Source organism: Glycine soja, chromosome 3 (genome assembly GCF_004193775.1).
Source record: "Glycine soja cultivar W05 chromosome 3, ASM419377v2, whole genome shotgun sequence".
Classification (NCBI taxonomy): domain Eukaryota; kingdom Viridiplantae; phylum Streptophyta; class Magnoliopsida; order Fabales; family Fabaceae; genus Glycine; species Glycine soja.
In genome coordinates this window covers 47,395,445-47,413,165 of record NC_041004.1, presented here as the reverse complement: position 1 = coordinate 47,413,165, position 17,721 = coordinate 47,395,445, and the positions used below count along the sequence as shown (strand labels likewise).

At 35.0% G+C, this 17,721-nt stretch overlaps 3 protein-coding genes and 1 non-coding gene across 4 annotated transcripts; 2 read left to right on the top strand and 2 right to left on the bottom strand.

The window, feature by feature from the left end:
* The first annotated feature begins 511 nt into the window (after window positions 1-511).
* LOC114407839 (conserved oligomeric Golgi complex subunit 4-like) lies at window positions 512-8,591 on the top strand. The gene is given in 5 exon segments (XM_028371103.1): window positions 512-1,967; window positions 2,437-2,456; window positions 4,006-4,663; window positions 4,980-5,946; window positions 7,703-8,591. Coding segments are annotated over 5 exon segments (3,663 nt in total). The 5' UTR covers window positions 512-579; the 3' UTR covers window positions 8,333-8,591.
* An 810-nt stretch (window positions 8,592-9,401) lies between these two features.
* LOC114407838 (pyruvate dehydrogenase E1 component subunit alpha-3, chloroplastic-like) lies at window positions 9,402-13,302 on the bottom strand. The gene is made up of 3 exons (XM_028371102.1): window positions 12,788-13,302; window positions 11,438-12,218; window positions 9,402-9,937 (listed from the first exon to the last, which is right to left on the bottom strand). The coding sequence occupies exons 1-3, from the start codon at window positions 12,983-12,985 to the stop codon at window positions 9,660-9,662; spliced, it is 1,257 nt and encodes a 418-aa protein (XP_028226903.1). The 5' UTR covers window positions 12,986-13,302; the 3' UTR covers window positions 9,402-9,659.
* Window positions 13,303-14,253: 951 nt separating this feature from the next.
* Window positions 14,254-14,325, top strand: TRNAC-GCA. The gene has a single exon. It is a non-coding gene; the product is annotated as a tRNA-Cys (tRNA).
* A 1,332-nt stretch (window positions 14,326-15,657) lies between these two features.
* LOC114407837 (60S acidic ribosomal protein P1-3-like) lies at window positions 15,658-17,085 on the bottom strand. Its single transcript, XM_028371101.1, has 4 exons — window positions 16,940-17,085; window positions 16,751-16,826; window positions 16,020-16,235; window positions 15,658-15,915 (listed from the first exon to the last, which is right to left on the bottom strand). The coding sequence occupies exons 2-4, from the start codon at window positions 16,817-16,819 to the stop codon at window positions 15,862-15,864; spliced, it is 339 nt and encodes a 112-aa protein (XP_028226902.1). The 5' UTR covers window positions 16,820-16,826; window positions 16,940-17,085; the 3' UTR covers window positions 15,658-15,861.
* Between the last annotated feature and the right edge of the window lie 636 nt (window positions 17,086-17,721).

Here is a 17,721-nt window from a genome sequence, read left to right as displayed (position 1 = left end):
TGAATTTATCTCGAGAGTACAGGAATGAATTCATCTTTAAAAGATGAAAAATAAATTTTTAATTTTTAAATGTCTAAAAAAATATAATATATTAGTTATGTTGTTAAATCTATAAGAAAATTTTATTATTAAGTTGTAATATTTATGGATCAATTTAATAATAAATTATATTTTTTAACTATCAATTTAATATTGATGTTATGTTTAACTATATAAAATTAACTGTTAAAGTAATTGAAAACTATAAAATAAAAAAAAATAATAAAATTATTATTTATTTAAAAAAGACAAAAAAAATAAATATATGAAGGATAAAAAAAAAATAAAAATATATATATATATATATATATATATATAAAAACTAAAAAATTATAAGTTAATATTTGAAAAACACGGGCGTTTAGAATACCTATTAGATAACTATTAAAGTTAGAAACTAAATTATCATTAAATTTTTATTGATCATTAAGAGATTAAATTTAAATGGTTGAGAAGAATGTGAGTATTTTCTTAAGCAGAAAAGCAAGTAAAAGAAGGAACCCATTGTTGGCCTGTCCCCTTTCCAGGGAAAGCGAAGAGATGCATAGAGCATTTGTTCGGTCCAAAACCCTAATCAGCGTTGCTTCCAATCGCATCTCGTCTTCAGGACCAACATCGTTGAATCCATGGCAACCCCTTTACTTGTATAGGCAGAAGCAACAAGAAGCTTCCCACTCCTCCAGCTGCAACAGCGGCAACACCCCATTCGGGTCACCAACTCGAGTCCAGAAGCTAATAGCCTCCCAATCAGACCCTCTTCTGGCCAAAGAAATCTTCGACTTAGCCTCTCGCCAACCCAAGTTCCGCCACACTTACTCCAGCTACCTCATCCTCCTTCTCAAGTTGGGTCGCTCCAAACACTTCTCTCTCCTCGACGATCTCCTCCGTCGCCTCAAATTCGATTCTCACCCCATCACTCCCACCCTCTTCACTTACCTTATCAAAGTCTACGCCGAGGCCGATTTGCCCGACAAAGCCCTCAATTCCTTCTACACCATTCTCCACTTCAATTGCAAGCCTCTCCCCAAACACCTTAACCGCATTCTCGAGGTTCTCGTTTCCCACCGCAACTTCATTCGTCCCGCGTTCTATCTCTTCAAGGATGCTCACAGGTACGGCGTGGAACCCGACACCAAGTCCTACAACATTCTCATGCGCGCCTTCTGTCTCAACGGGGACATTAGCGTTGCCTATTCTCTGTTCAACAAAATGTTTAAGAGAGATCTTGTTCCGGATATCGAGTCTTACCGGATTTTGATGCAGGCCTTGTGTAGGAAGAGCCAGGTGAATGGAGCTGTTGATCTTTTGGAGGATATGCTGAACAAAGGTTTTGTTCCGGATTCTTTGACTTACACCACTTTGTTGAATAGTTTGTGTAGGAAGAAGAAGCTCAGGGAGGCTTATAAGCTTCTTTGTAGGATGAAGGTCAAAGGGTGCAATCCTGATATAGTTCATTATAATACTGTTATATTGGGCTTCTGTAGAGAAGGGCGTGCTCATGATGCTTGCAAGGTTATCACTGACATGAGGGCCAATGGGTGTTTGCCTAATCTCGTGTCGTATCGTACTTTGGTGAGTGGTTTGTGTGACATGGGAATGCTTGATGAGGCTAGTAAGTATGTGGAGGAAATGTTGTCCATAGATTTTTCTCCTCATTTTGCTGTTGTTCACGCCTTGGTGAAGGGGTTTTGCAATGTTGGTAGGGTAGAGGATGCTTGTGGAGTCCTCACCAAGGCACTAGAGCATGGGGAAGCTCCTCATCTGGATACTTGGATGGCCATAATGCCTGTAATATGTGAAGTGGATGATGATGGGAAAATCAGTGGTGCTTTGGAGGAAGTTCTCAAGATTGAAATAAAAGGGCATACTAGAATTGTGGATGTTGGCATTGGTTTAGAGAACTACTTGATTAGGAAGATACGAGCCAGGTCAAGAGCTTAGTAAAATGTCTGTAGGACTTGCAACTTACAAGTATGCTTTTGTCATCCATGTTGTATCTGTGAGGTGTGAAGTAACTGAAGTTGCATCTATTTCGATAACTAATTCTTAATTGAACAACACCACTTGCATACTGCACAAGTACCACTTATATAACGATTAAGGGCTTTAGAATAACTTCTGCATGCGTATCAGGAATCAGGAAATGTTGTAGAGCATGCAAAATATTTAGATCAGTATTGATTGCAGAATCAGAATGCAAGTCCACAATAAATAGTTGAGATTGTGTACAGCTTTTATAATAAGATATCCGATTTCTAAGCCAGCATATTATTTAGGCAAGTATGAGCACTTTTAATTTATAACCATTTATTTGGCATAAATAAAATCCATGGTTGGTGTTAAGTCCGGGAAAATTGGGGAACAGGTTTATAATATTTACAAATAGTTACCCAAAAGAAGTAAAAAAAAAATTATAAGTTTTGCTAAAAGAATTTCAACCCGAATTTTAGTTCAAGAGTCCACCAATATCGGACCCTGAGTATTATAATTCTTTTGTTGTGATCAGTGCTCCCTTGTTCCTCCATTGACTCTGAGGCTGGCCATGGTATGCAGGCGGTTTGAGGCAGTGAAGACAAACTGTATTGGTTTTGGTTGTGAATGCTAAACGGTTTAATCTGGTATGTCGTGACTCGTGTGTGGAGGAGGACTATGGCAAGCAGAGCCAGATTGGAAGTTCTTTCTTCTTTGAATATTGCCTTTATGCCCATTTGCAAATTAGGCTGCACCTTCATATGTTGTAAAATTCCTTGCAATGTGTTTTACTTGGCAAAGTAGGTTATGGTGGAGCTGATGAGTCCATGAATGCTAGCGGGATTGGTAGGGGTTTTAGTTTGGTGGTTGAATAATATAGCTGCAGTTTATAGTAGCTCTGTTTTTTTTTTTTTTTAATAAATTGCAGTTTGGTTTATATAGCACCATTACCTCACGAGATTAGAAATAGGGACTCCAAAACAATCATCAATCTTCCTTGTTCAATGTTTACGCACTACCGATACTCCATGAAAACTATTTTTTTTTTTTTGGATCACCATCCATATCAGCAACAAGTGAAGCATTGCAATTTTAATGGACTTTTCACAGTAGGTCAACTCTGCTTGCTGACATTTTCTAATTCAGGAATGTTCTCGTCTCGCATCAATCTCAGTTTGGTCAAAAGGAGCTTATAATTTCTCCAAAAGCCTTACCAGTTACCAGAACATAGAGCATCCTCCCAAAACAAGCAAAATTGCAACAATCTCTACGCAAGAAAGACCAGACCAGACGGGGTATCAGACACAAGTCAAGGAATAGAAATAAGAAGCAGAACAATGGAAAATGGCATACGCAGATTTTACTGTTCCACCGAGCGACATTTCTGCATCACGTTCTGCGATTCCCTTTTGAGAGGCAGAAGATATGAATGAAATAGATGCAGGGAGTGGAAGTGAGTTAATAGATGCCATTGTAACATAAGCACTCCCTCTACTTTCACCAATCACGCGGCATTAGCTGCTGCCATCACTGCCATGTCCAAAAGCCGAATCTATCCATTCAACTTTATCTTTCTCTTCTTCAAATAACAATTTATTAACTAATTTATATGAAGTAATATTAACTTTCTTCTAAATCAATTATTCTTAATATTAATAACACATACTCTTAATTATTTTTTAATTTGAAAATTTTTATTTTCTCTCTTCGTTAATATATTCATTAGTCTAATTTTAATTGACTATGCATATAAAGAACAAAATAATATTTTTAGAATGTTTCTTATACAAAACAAAATTAAATTCTTAAAGAACTTAAGATATTTATATATTTTATCTATTATTTATTTAATTTATAAAAATAACTCATAATTAAACATACTTTAGTACATATTCTTTTATAAGTATATATTTTTACCATGTAAATTGGGGATGAAATAAAATGCCCCTAATAACTCAAATAAAAACGTCCGTCTCTTTGTAGTTGTTGTTTCAGATCTGATCTGAATGTGATTGATGATGGGTGCTATTCCAGAGGCCAACGGAAATGTCGCCGACGAAGAAAACGGGAGCAGCGTTGGTGGATCCATCGATTTCGGCACGGCGGAGGCCGTTCAATACGTCCGTTCCCTCACCGACGTTGGCGCCATGACGCGCCTCCTTCACGAATGCATCGCTCACCAGAGAGCGGTGGACGTTGAACTCGACGAGCTTCTGTCGCAGCGCACCGACCTCGACCGCCATCTCCTCCAGCTCCAGCGCTCCTCTGACGTCCTCGACATCGTCAACTCCGACGCAGACTATATGCTCTCCAACGTCGCCTCCACCTCCGACCTCGCCGACCAGGTCAGCCGCAAGGTCCGCGAGCTTGACCTCGCCCAGTCGCGCGTCCGCAACACGCTCCTCCGCATCGACGCCATCGTGGAACGCGCCAACTCCCTCGAAGGCGTCCACCGCGCCCTCGAGGCCGAGGACTACGAATCCGCCGCCTGCTACGTCCAGACCTTCCTCCAGATCGACGCCCAGTACAAGGATTCCGGCTCCGATCAGCTTCAGAGGGATCGCTTGTTGGCCGCCAAGAAGCAGTTGGAAGGAATTGTAAGGAAGAAGCTCTCCGCCGCCGTCGATCAGCGCGACCACCCCGCCATTCTCAGGTTCTCACTCATGGATCTATAAGAGTAAATAGTAGTATATGCACTATGAGTGTAAAGCACTTTTACACTAAATTGTTATCTATGACGAGTTTGTCGATTTTTACATTTGCTAGCTACTTTAATTAATAGGCATAATGCATACCTTCATTTTTCTAATTGGATGACAATGTAAAAAAATATTACAAACTGAAAGTGCATATATATATATATATATATATATATATATATATATATATATATATATATATATATATATTATGTTAAGAGTTAAAAAAGCTTGTGCCACGATGCTCAACCTCGATCCATCATTCTTCAGGTTCATTCGGCTCTTCACACCGCTGGGTGTGGAGGAGGAGGGTTTGCAGGTGTATGTTGGCTACTTGAAGAAGGTGATTGCGATGAGGTCGAGGATGGAGTTTGAGCAGTTGGTTGAGATGATGGATCAGCAGAATGTGAATTTTGTTGGGTGTTTGACCAATTTGTTTAAGGACATTGTGTTGGCGATTGAGGAGAATAGTGAGATCTTGAGTGGTCTTTGTGGGGAGGATGGTATTGTGTATGCCATCTGTGAGCTTCAGGAGGAGTGTGATTCTCGCGGTTCTGTGATTTTGAACAAGTATATGGAGTATAGGCAGTTGGCTAAGTTGTCCTCTGAGATAAATGCACACAACACCAATTTGCTTGCTGTTGGAGGAGGTCCTGAGGGTCCTGATCCACGGGAGGTTGAGTTGTATTTGGAAGAGATTCTCAACCTTATGCAGCTTGGTGAGGATTACACTGAGTTCATGATTTCCAAGATCAAAGCACTTACTTCTGTTGACCCCGAATTGCTCCCTCGCGCCACCAAGGCTTTCCGGAGTGGCAGTTTCAGCAAGGTGGCGCAGGATTTAACAGGCTTTTATGTCATTTTGGAGGGATTTTTCATGGTGGAGAATGTTAGGAAGGCGATAAAGATCGATGAACAGGTGCCTGACAGCCTTACCACTTCTATGGTGGATGATGTGTTTTATGTATTGCAAAGTTGCCTGCGGAGGGCTATATCCACTTCCAATATCAGTTCTGTTGTCGCAGTTTTGAGTGGTGCTAGTAGTTTGCTTGGTAATGAATATCATGAAGCCTTGCAGCACAAAACTAGAGAGCCAAACCTTGGTGCAAAGTTGTTCTTTGGTGGTGTTGGCGTGCAAAAGACGGGGACAGAAATTGCAACAGCTTTGAATAATATGGATGTTAGCAGTGAATATGTTCTGAAGCTAAAACATGAAATTGAAGAACAGTGTGCTGAGGTGAGTGGTATATTTTTTTTTGTACCGTAACAGTTATACTGACTGATGAAATTCATTAAATTTGGAATTATGAAATTAATTGTAGCAGTAAGTATGGTTGCCGTACTGTTTCCCTATGCATGGTGTGCCTGGGGTCCCATTATAAGGTAATTTGAGATTGCTAGTGTATGGATCATTCATAAGAGAATTTTGATTTTTATTGACAATCATGATGAAAATCAATAGAGCAATTGTTTTTGGCATAAGCATGTGGGTGGAGTTTGTGTTGTTTAATTTGTGCAGGATGTATGTAATTCTGAACTGTAATAACATGGTTTAGAGTTTTATGTGATATGTACAAATAAGTCTTGGATAAATATATAAAGACAACAGTATAATAGAACACACCAATTTCAAGATTTGCATTTTGGCAATTTCAAAATCACAGATTGAGGATGTTACTGTCCCCTGAATGTTGTGATGAATACATGGTCAAATTTGTAGTAATACTTTTCTTGACATAATATATGGAGATGATTGATTAGGGAATGTGCTCAACGTATGCGTTAGAAATTCAGAAATTGTAGTATTGATGATTTCTATCTATTTACTTATGTGCTTAGTGCTCTAAGTATTGATCTAATTCCCCTGAATGCTGTGATGAATACATGGTCAAATTTGTAGCAATCCTTTGGTTGACATAAATATGGAGATGTTTGATTAGAGGGATGTGTTTGAAGTTTGGTATAGAAATTAAAAAATTGTAGTATTGATGATTGCACTGTATGAACTATGGACTTAAATGCTTAATGCTCAAAGTATTGATGAAATTCCCCTTAATGTTGTGATGAATACATGGTCAAATTTGTAGCAATTCTTTTGTTAACATAAATATGGAGATGATTGATTCAAGGAATGCATTTGAAGTATGGTTTAAAAATTAAAAAGTTGTAATGCTGATGAATTGATTTCACCTTATGAACTAATAGGGGAAGAAAGGCACTCCATGCCTCTCTAAATTTTTTAAATAATAAAAAAATAGAAGTTAAATACAGTTAATAAAAAAATGAGGATAAAAAAAACTAATAATATAAAAGTAGTGGGAAGATAATATAAGTTAAAAGAAAAATTTAAAATTTAAGAAATGCTTTAAAGATAAAATTGTCCAATGAAAGTGGAAAGTGGTTAGTGGGTGGTTACCTAATTTTGGTTGGTGGGTCAGTTTTAATATGCATAATTAAAGAGGATTAATTATTGTTACAACTTTAATATTATTAAGAATAAGGATAAAATGGCCTAAAAATTGTAGAGACCAAAAATAGTTATGCAAAGTTGTATTTCCTTTATATATTGGTATAGAAGTACTTACATGCTTAATGCCCTGATTCTTTATGACCCCAGAAAGAACTCTGATTCATCTCATTATGAAATCTATAGTTCTATGTATCCATATAGCAAAGAACTGTGTTTGTTGGGAAGGATTTTTTCCATTTTAAACTGGTGCAAGTTTGCTAATTAAATATGGAATATTTGTCTTTAGCTTCATCAACTGCTCCCCCTTCACTTTTAAATGTAAGAATGTAGCTGGAATAGAGTTACAGATTTATTTATTTTTTTGAAGAATTGTCTCTCAATTTATATAGCTCTTTGTCGGTTGGTCCTCTGTGGAATCATAAACTATAGCTCATATTTTAATTTATGGCACTTTGCTTTGCCTATATAATAGTATATATCATTTTAAAATTGCAGAATTAACTGACTGAATTACTTTATGCAGGTATTTCCTGCACCGGCTGATCGAGAAAAGGTAAAATCTTGTTTGACTGAGTTGGCAGATAGCAGCAATGCTTTCAAGCAAGCTTTGAATGCTGGCATAGAACAACTTGTGGCAACCATCACACCTCGCATAAGACCGTTATTAGACAGTGTAGGAACAATCAGCTATGAGCTTTCAGAGGCTGAGTATGCAGATAATGAGGTGAATGACCCATGGGTTCAGAGACTTCTCCATGCCGTTGAGTCAAATGTGGCATGGCTGCAGCCACTAATGACTGCTAACAATTATGACACGTTTGTTCATTTGATTATTGACTTCATTGTGAAAAGGCTAGAAGTCATTATGATGCAGAAAAGATTTAGTCAGCTAGGTGGTCTTCAGCTTGACCGAGATGCTAGAGCTTTGGTAAGCCATTTCAGTGCCATGACACAGAGAACTGTTAGAGACAAGTTTGCACGTCTTACTCAAATGGCAACAATTCTAAATTTAGAAAAGGTTTCTGAGATTCTAGATTTCTGGGGTGAAAACTCTGGACCTATGACCTGGAGATTAACTCCAGCAGAGGTTAGGCGTGTATTGGGTCTGCGAGTTGATTTTAAATCAGAAGCAATAGCTGCTCTGAAGTTGTAATATCCGTTTATATGGTCTCTTCACATTCTTCTTTTTATTGGGTTATTACATCTTCATTCTTACTATTTTTGGTGTTTGGGAAGTGAACATACAGTTCCATTATGCGATTTGCATAAACAAAAGAATAAGCAAGTGTATTGTTCAGATTTGTCACCCTAGAGGCCAAGATAGCACGCTTATATACAGAGCATCATGTGCGAAACGGTCTTTGTTCCTCATTAACCACTTTCTAATTTTTATTTTTGTAAATCGTTTTTGAGAGGTTAATGTTTGTTTGGTAAGTTTCGTTCATAGCTCGTTTACTTCCAAACTTATTTATCGTGTATTTCGCTGTAGAATATACGATTGCTGTTATTTGTAAGATTAATTCTTATTTAAACAATAATGCTGGCTAAGTCCAAAGCATCACTTGTATATCGACGCCACTTTGCATGATAACTTCTGCAGGCACATCAGGCATGCTGAAAATATGTTTAGAAACCCGTGTCAAACTGGGGATATCAAAATTAAACACTCTGCCACTTTGGTATGGAAAGTTGTCAGCATTGTTGAAGCTACCAATTCTTGTTAGTCCTTTTCTTTTATTATTTGAATTTATTTATAACCCAAGTTTCCAATAAGGATAGTTTTCTAGCATTTTTTTTCCTAGCATTCTTTTATTATTAGTCCCTCATTTTAAGTTTTAATATTCGTATAAAGTAAACTATTAGTTAAGTTTTGGGAGGGCATGCCATGGTGTTGGAATTCAGGGTTTACAATGTAAAAAGGTCAAAATCATCTGAAAAATTAGATTAGAGAAGTGCAGTAGAAGCATAGATGATTGTCATATTTGCAACAATTGACAAGTAGTTTCATGAATAATAATATATAGGCATATTGTAAATTTGATCTCCCTTTTGTTTTAAAATTCGATTTTGATTTTTCTATAATTTAATTTACGAATTTAATCCTCCAGTTTTTTCAATCTCGTTATTTCAATTCTCAGTCCCGAAACGTTGACGGTTACTTGTCAACATTGATCGTATCGTGCTTTTATTGAATGTTGACCGTCAGGATTGCAAAAAACTGGGAAACTAAATTCATGAATTAAATTATAGGGGGCCAAATTTGCAATTCTGAGACAAATGAAAGACTAAATTTACAATTTTACCTAATAAATATAATAGAAGAAAAAGAAAAGTGAACCTAAAGAACAAATCCTCCTTATATTTTATGAAGGGCATTTTGTCTGTAACGTTTGATCCTCTAGTAAGTATAAGAAAAAGAACATGAATCTAAAACTGAAAACTCCAAACAGATAGATGCCAGATGTCAGACATGAAAAACATTAGACATGCGCCGTGCCTTGGGTGAATTTTGGGTCCTCACATCTGTACTTGCCATCGGGTCCAATTCCAAAACCTTTTGGATCAGCAAAGACATTCTCTAGAAGCTGGCTGCGGGGTGGATGAGGGCTCTCATCCGCAAACTCAACAGCATCCTCAACAATCTCCTCTATCTTCTTCTCTATGGTCTTCAACTCTTGTTCACTGGCTAATTTGTTCTCAATCATGTATTTCTTCAGTGCAGAGATGGGATCCCTACCGGCATAATGCGCCTTCTCAGCTGTGAAAGCACAAGCAGATCACGGTGAATAATAATAAATTTATAATGAACTTGGTTGACACACAAATAGAAGATGTAAAGAAAACTATGGCTAGATATGACTCATTTGATCATGGCACGAATATCCTGACTAGTTGAAATTAGTAAAAAAAAAAAATAGTTGGGGAAATCATATTACTATTGCTGTAAGAATAACGTAGTTAAAATATGCATAGAAAATGAAAACATAGATTTAGCAGGACAATTTAAAAGGGTGAACAACCAAGCTAGATTTATCAGCCTACATATTAATTAAGCGACTAAAAGCTTTGCAGGGAAATTTGAATTAGATCACCATGGTTAAAGTACTTGACTTTCACATTTTTTAACACATTGACAGGCAAAAAATATATCCTGGCTAAAACATCTGATATCAAACTATCAGAAAAATGAAAAACATTCAAAACTTCAGTTTATGAAAATTATCTGTAAATGATAATCAAACCATTGGCTTTTATCTCTTCATATCAGGCACCGTGATGTTTTGCACTTGCCGCCAAAATGCTTAGAAAAGTTACTTTTCAGAAAAACAAATCAAGAAAGTGTAGTATAGTGTAGCTAAGGTCTCATACTGAACCAACTCTCAACAATTTTTTTGTTCAATCATTCCAAATTTGAGGATAATAGCTTGAGCTTAAAAACATGTAATTTAGGCTAGAGAAATCTTCACTTGCTGATTAAAATTTGACGTCTCTATCATGTTGGCATGATTTTGAAGCTTATAATGCAGTTATACATATTTACATTACCAAACTATTAAGTGCTGCACTTTTACACCATTAACAGGTTTAGATTGCACCACTACGAGTTCAATTCCTTCAACATGCAAGCTAGTCAGTGATCCAAATCCATGATCTAACTCTTACTATCCACATCATTGCAACTAACATCCAGAGAAAAGTGCTCCCAAGATTAACTACAAAGTTAATGCACAGGAAACCATATAGCAGAATAAATGTACAAGGATTGTGAATAGTGCCACTGAAGACACCATCAGAAATACAAAGGAACAGCAACAACTTCAAGGATGCGTATTTCTATAGATTTGGATGAAGAATTGAGGGATCAACCTAACATAAATTTGGATGATAATTTCTAGAGGAATTCCTACAGGAATTTGACAAATACTTATTCATATGCATGCTTGGAAAAGACAATATGTGGCTCAAATTACTTAAATGATTGCAGAATGATGATTACTGTCAAAACAATTTTTTCATCAAATTCAATCTTGAGGTCAAATATTTGATATAACTTGCTGCTATATAACATGTAAAATATATGCTGAGATTTTACAGAGAAAAAAAAATCGTATTAAATACTATGTACAAAAAAATGCTAAGTAATTAAAAAATAAATATGATCCCCAGGCAACCCAGAGGTTCAAATCTAGTTTACTACAAAATAAACAACATAACTGAAGTAGACTCTAAAAAAATAAAGCATAATGTAAAGGCTCACCAGGGTCACGAAGCTCATCAGGATCAGCCAATGAATGTCCTCTAAATCTATAGGTCTCGCATTCTACTAAAGTCGGTCCCTCTCCTCGCCTGGCTCTTTCAATAGCCTCCTTTGCCACCTCTCTGACCTTCAAAACATCCATACCATCAACATGAACCCCAGGCATTCCAAATGCCGGACCTTTCTTCCATATCTGAGGATCTGAAGTTGCCCTGAGATGTGACATCCCAATAGCCCACAGATTGTTTTCCACCACAAACACAATTGGCAATTTCCATAAAGCTGCCATGTTTAGGCATTCATAGAACTGTCCATTGTTACATGTTCCATCTCCAAAAAAGGCCAATGTCACATGATCACAATCTGCCTCTTTCAACACCTCCCTTCTATACTTGCTGGAAAATGCTGCTCCAGTGGCCACAGGGATTCCTTCAGCAATGAAAGCAAACCCACCAATCAAATTATGCTCCTTTGAGAACATATGCATAGATCCACCTTGACCTCGGGAGCATCCTGTGGCCTTCCCAAAGAGCTCACTCATTACAGCACGTGCCGGGACCCCCTTACTCAGTGCATGAACATGGTCCCGGTATGTGCTCACTACACAATCTTCTTTCTTGAGAAAGTTGATGAATCCAGTTGACACAGCTTCTTGGCCATTGTACAAGTGAACAAAACCAAACATTTTGCCTCTATAATACATCTGGGCACACATGTCTTCAAAGGACCTGCCTAATACCATGTCTTCATAGAGCTGCAAGCCTTCCCCTTTCGTAATAAGCTGCACACACAGATACAAACAAAAAACAATAGTCTCAAACACTCGTTTCCAAAAGACAGCAAAACTGAAGCTAATTGGGCAGATGGCATAAGAAGATCTCTTCTTTCCTTACTGTTAATACAAAATCTATACCATCAAATTGTGAAGTATCAACGCATTTGCAATAAAATATTGAATCATGAAGCTTACTTATAAACTAAAGTTTAAGTTTTAAGTACCTTCAGTGTAACAATCTTTACATTGTCAAATCAATAAAAAATCATACATACTAGGAATGATATTTAAGGTAATTATTGTTAAAAATAACAAAATTATCCTACATAGAAAATTCCATTTAGTTGATAGTGTAAAAACACTTTACACAGTGAGTCGACATACTATTTACTCATCAACTAGTTGGGTAGGTTGAATTAAAAGGAAAGTTAAATTATTTAAAAAAAATTAATTCTCAGAAACCCATTATGCAGGATCCATGTCATGCTGAAGAAATAAACAAATCTTCCGAATAAATTACTTGTGGAAAGGGATAAATCATTGATATGAAAAAAAGAAAAGAGGGAAGAGGGTACCAGATTGGTGGTTGATTTGGGCTTGTTGTTCTTGACAAGATTGGAGACAGATACAACAGTGGAATTAGAGCGAGGAGCATTGAGCTTAATGGGGGAAATGAAGCGAAACTTATGAGTGGATCCAAGGAAGAGGGTGCTATTGGATCTGTGATGTTGGAGAGGAAGAGGCTGAACCAACTTGGGTACGGAGAGAGACATTGAGATTTGTTTGTGAATGAATGAGAAAAGGTTAGTTATTCTTATTGAGTTTGAGAAGAGCAGAAAAAAATGGGAAGGGGGCGGAGGAAACAAGAGGCTGAGGGAGGGAATGAATGAAACGTGGAAATCAGCGTCTTGGGCTATAAATCATCAACACACTCTTCAAACGACGATCACAGAGACGATAGAGGGAGGCCACCAATACACAACAAACTTTTCCAGCAAATGCTATTTTTTCTTCTTTTATGTTATAATATTCAAATAATTGTTCAACCTATTTAATCGGCACATAACTTCTATTCTATACCACCTTGCAGCTCCTACAAAATCACACTACATCAACCAACCAATATAGTTAAGAGGTTTGAACATCATGCAGGTTTTTCTGTATAAAAAAAATATTGGTAAAGGTTAACTTCTTAAATAGATCATAATTTAGTCCTTCTCTTTTGGTTAGAGATATTCTAAATTCACCGAAAACAAATTATAAATTTGATAGTTTCAGTTGTTAAAGTATTATTTTCTCTTCTTAATTAAGAAAAACTACTTAAATAATTTTAAAAGTATTGAAAAATTCTTCAAATTAATCTCTAAACTTTATTAAAATACATTAACTTAAGAAGTAAATTGATGAATATCCAACACTTTAAAATTCATTTAAACAACTATTTTATGTATTATGTGAGATAGAGAGTTTTTTTATTTGTATAAATTAATAATAGGTATTAGAAAGTTTATCACAACTCATCCACTGTAATCAATCAATTGCTTTAGACTTGTTGGTGAAAAAGAAAAATCATTTGAAAACAAAATTGACGGTTAATTTTTTTTTTTACTTCACACATAGTTCCTTTTACAAAAAAAAAATAATGACTTAATTACTTTATTATTCCAATTTTTTTCATTTTGGCAAATTTTGTCAAAGACAAATTAATTTGATGTATTTTATCTTTAATTTTTAATTAAATATTTTAAAATTGTATATCATGTTAAATAATAATAATAATAATAATAATAATAATAAGCTAACACTAATTATAGTAGTAGTAATCTTAAAAATGATTTCTAATAATTTCTTAAAAATGATTTTCTAATACTCTCTTAAAAAAAACGATTTAGTTTCACTTAGATTTCACACGCTTTGGTTTGGTCGTTGCGTTACATAAAGTTGGGTGTGGATGTGGACAAATTTCATGTTTTTACCTTCGTCAAAATGCTTACGCCAATACCAGAAATATTAATATTTAATGGCATTCTCAATATCAAATGGGTCCATAGCTCAGTGGTAGAGCATTTGACTGCAGATCAAGAGGTCACCGGTTCGAACCCGGTTGGGCCCTTTTGTAAATTTATTTTTATTTTCATAGTTCTTTGTACATTTGAATTTTCTCTTCTTTTTTTTTGGATAACCTCCGCTGTTAGGAATAAAGTAATGAATTAAAACAAGGAAATAAAAATCAAAATACAAAGTATCCAAAGAAGAAAAAAAATACAATAATGTTTCTTGTCACTTGAAAGTAATATATATAATTGAAGATAAAATGATGGTATTTTCAATAAGAATAGTTAAGTAAATTAGAACAATATCGCCTGAGTTCAAATTTTTCCTTCAATTTTTTTGAATTAGATTTCAATAGTAGTTGAGTAAATTTATTTTTTAAGACTACATTATGATTTTTTTAAAATAATTTTCACGCCTTTTCAAACACACAATCTGAGGGGAGGAATCAATGTTTTCAAAATGTAAAACTTACAAATCCAACCGTTGAATTATGAAATGTTATTTATCTTCATAAACAAACACAAAAATTTTAGAGAAATTAAATTTCCATTCTTTTACTGCATAAATATTGATTACCTTGATAATTTAGATTTTCCTGATTACCCTAAAAAGATCAATTAGTATCATTATAAATAAAAAATAAAAAATTATTCTTCCCGTCTTGTAATAAACAGCCAACAAAAAATTCAAGGATCATGTTACTCAACTTTCATAATTCCTAATATTAAGTAGCGTGGTTATGATTGAAGGTAGATTAACTGCTAATAGAAAATATGTAATTATTTCATGTTACACAGAATACAGCAGCAACTCCAATAACATTGACATATTGCTTTAAAGTTAAACTGATTGAATAAGCAGCTTTCCCCTGATTTGGCATAAGGGAAATATTCAACTGGCATTACTACAATGAACATACTTATTCTCGTTCGAGATTTTGGCAGCGGGTGGACTCAGAACAAGAACAAACGCTTCCGCCGTAGTAAGATGTATAAATGAGAAATTCCCATTCAGTCAGGTAATGCCTAAATTTCCATTCCGGTAACAGTGGCACTTAATCAAGAATATACTATGTTCGCTTTACTAGATTTCAAGGGAAGACTAAAAAGCAACGTTACATGGTAGTTGCAACTTGCTACAATTTCTTTTCAACAAAACTTAATTAAAACGAAATCAAAAGAATGGACAATGAAATTAATTTTACCCAAAACATTTCAGCAGTGAAACCAAAACTGGTTTATATAGTAAATCCAACCTCAACAAAAACATCTTGCTACTACGATCAAATACCACATGCCAACAAGCCAACGTGGTAATTTAGCATAAAATGTCGGTTAAAAAAACCATAACAATGTGAGACAATAAGAGACAACGGTAAAGAGATACAAAATGAAGAAACAGAATATAAAGTAAACATTTCTCCCATCCGAATTCTCAAATGGACATAAAACCCACATTCCGAAGTTCATATAACACTACAAAATCAAGTCGTATACAAATATAAATAACCAGCACAAAAATAAAACCTACAATATCCAGAGTAACCTTAAAAGGTAAAGAACCACAAAATTTAACCAAATCATTGAGAATGTCCCTAATCAAACAAGCCGAATCCCATATCATCATCACTCTCTTCTTCCGGTTCTTCCTATAGAATTGCAACAAGCAGATTTCCATATTAGATACATATAAGCTACCACAAGGCAGGATTCAAAAACAATAGCAGGAACAACAATTTCACCAGAGGGTTACCTTCTTTTTCTCCTCAGCAGCTGGAGCTGCGGCAGCAGCACCACCAGCAGCAGCAGCAACTGGGGCAGCTGCAACAGCAACTGGTGCACCACCGCCTGCCGCATTTGCTATCAAATCGCCAAGATTTTTCTTCTCAGCAAGTTTAGCAAACAAGGTTGGCCAATAAGAGTCTACTGGAACCTTTGCAGTTTTCAACAAGGTGCTGATCTTGTCAGCCTATTTACGACTTAAGGAGTAACACACCATATCCAAACAAATTCATCCACTATTTCTCTCCGGAAAACCAAAAACAAAAAAAAAAACGTTTTAGCTTAGACCCACTTTTTTCAAACAAAATGTTATCAAAACCATGCGACCCACTTCCTCCAAAAAAATCACGTTTCATCTTGTTTTAACCACAATTGCACAGCTCTTCAATTGATTCAATAAGAAATCTACAAATAGAAAATATAAGCTGAAAGCCAGAAACAAATAAATGCAACCACATTTAAATTGTTTACAAATGAATCTCAACAACAAAATACAGGTTAAATTAAAACCACATTTTTCAATAAAAATTACGTCACAGAAACCTTTTTTTAGTTTTGATTTAATCCCAATTACTCGGTACTTCAATTGATTCAAATCTAAACTAACACTAGAAAACATAACTCGAAACAAAGAAAAGAAATTATTTCGAACATTCACTCACTATTCGTTAACGCAAAACCTAAGGGCACAGAAAAGGATACAGTTACACTAATTCCATCTTCATGAAGGATGAGAGCTGCGTATGAACAAGCAGTTTCTCCGAGCGACATTTTCACACTGCAAAACAGATAATTAAAGAAAAAATCAGAAGAACAAAATCATAAAGGGTATTCAAAAGACAAAAAAAATGAAATAAAATCGCGAAAAGTAATCGATGCGAAAGGGGTTACATTCAGAGAAAGCAGATCGTAGACAGTCGAAGAACGAAGAGTGCTTCTCTACTGCAGCCGCAAGTGAATTGCGACCCTGGCTAGGGTTTGAGGGTTTAAAAGGTGAGAAACCAGTTCATGGGCCTTGTCGTTTCAGGGCCCATATGTTTAAACCTTAGAGCAATTTCATTTTCTATATTATATCTTCTTCTTTTTTAAGCATTTGGTGCACCTTATTTATGATAATGCCAACTCTTTTTAAAAAAAGCAAAATTCTGATAATGTCAAACAATACAATGGATTATCCAAGTTTTGTTTTCGCAATTCAAAAATATTTTATACATTAATTTTAATCAGTGCATTACTTAGCATAAATATTTTAATTAATGCATTACATAGAATAAATATTTATTTTAGATGATTAAATAAATAATTGTAAATATATAAATTATATAAAATTTAAAATTTGTAATAAATATTTTTTAACTATAAATTATGTTTATAATTATGATAAGTAATTTATTGTGAATATAATATTTTAAAAAAATATTGACACTCTCTTTCAAAAAAAAATAGAAAATCCAACATAGAACAATATATTGAAAACAATATATTTAAAAATATAATAAGTAAAACAAAAATTATATAAATTCTCTAATCAAACAAAAACAACTAAAAACGCTCTCATTCAATATAATTATTCAGAATTATATAAAGAGATGTTTGAATTAAATACTAAATTAAATTTAGAATAAATATAAAAATAAAATCCCAACAAGAATGATAAAATACTCCTTTCCAAC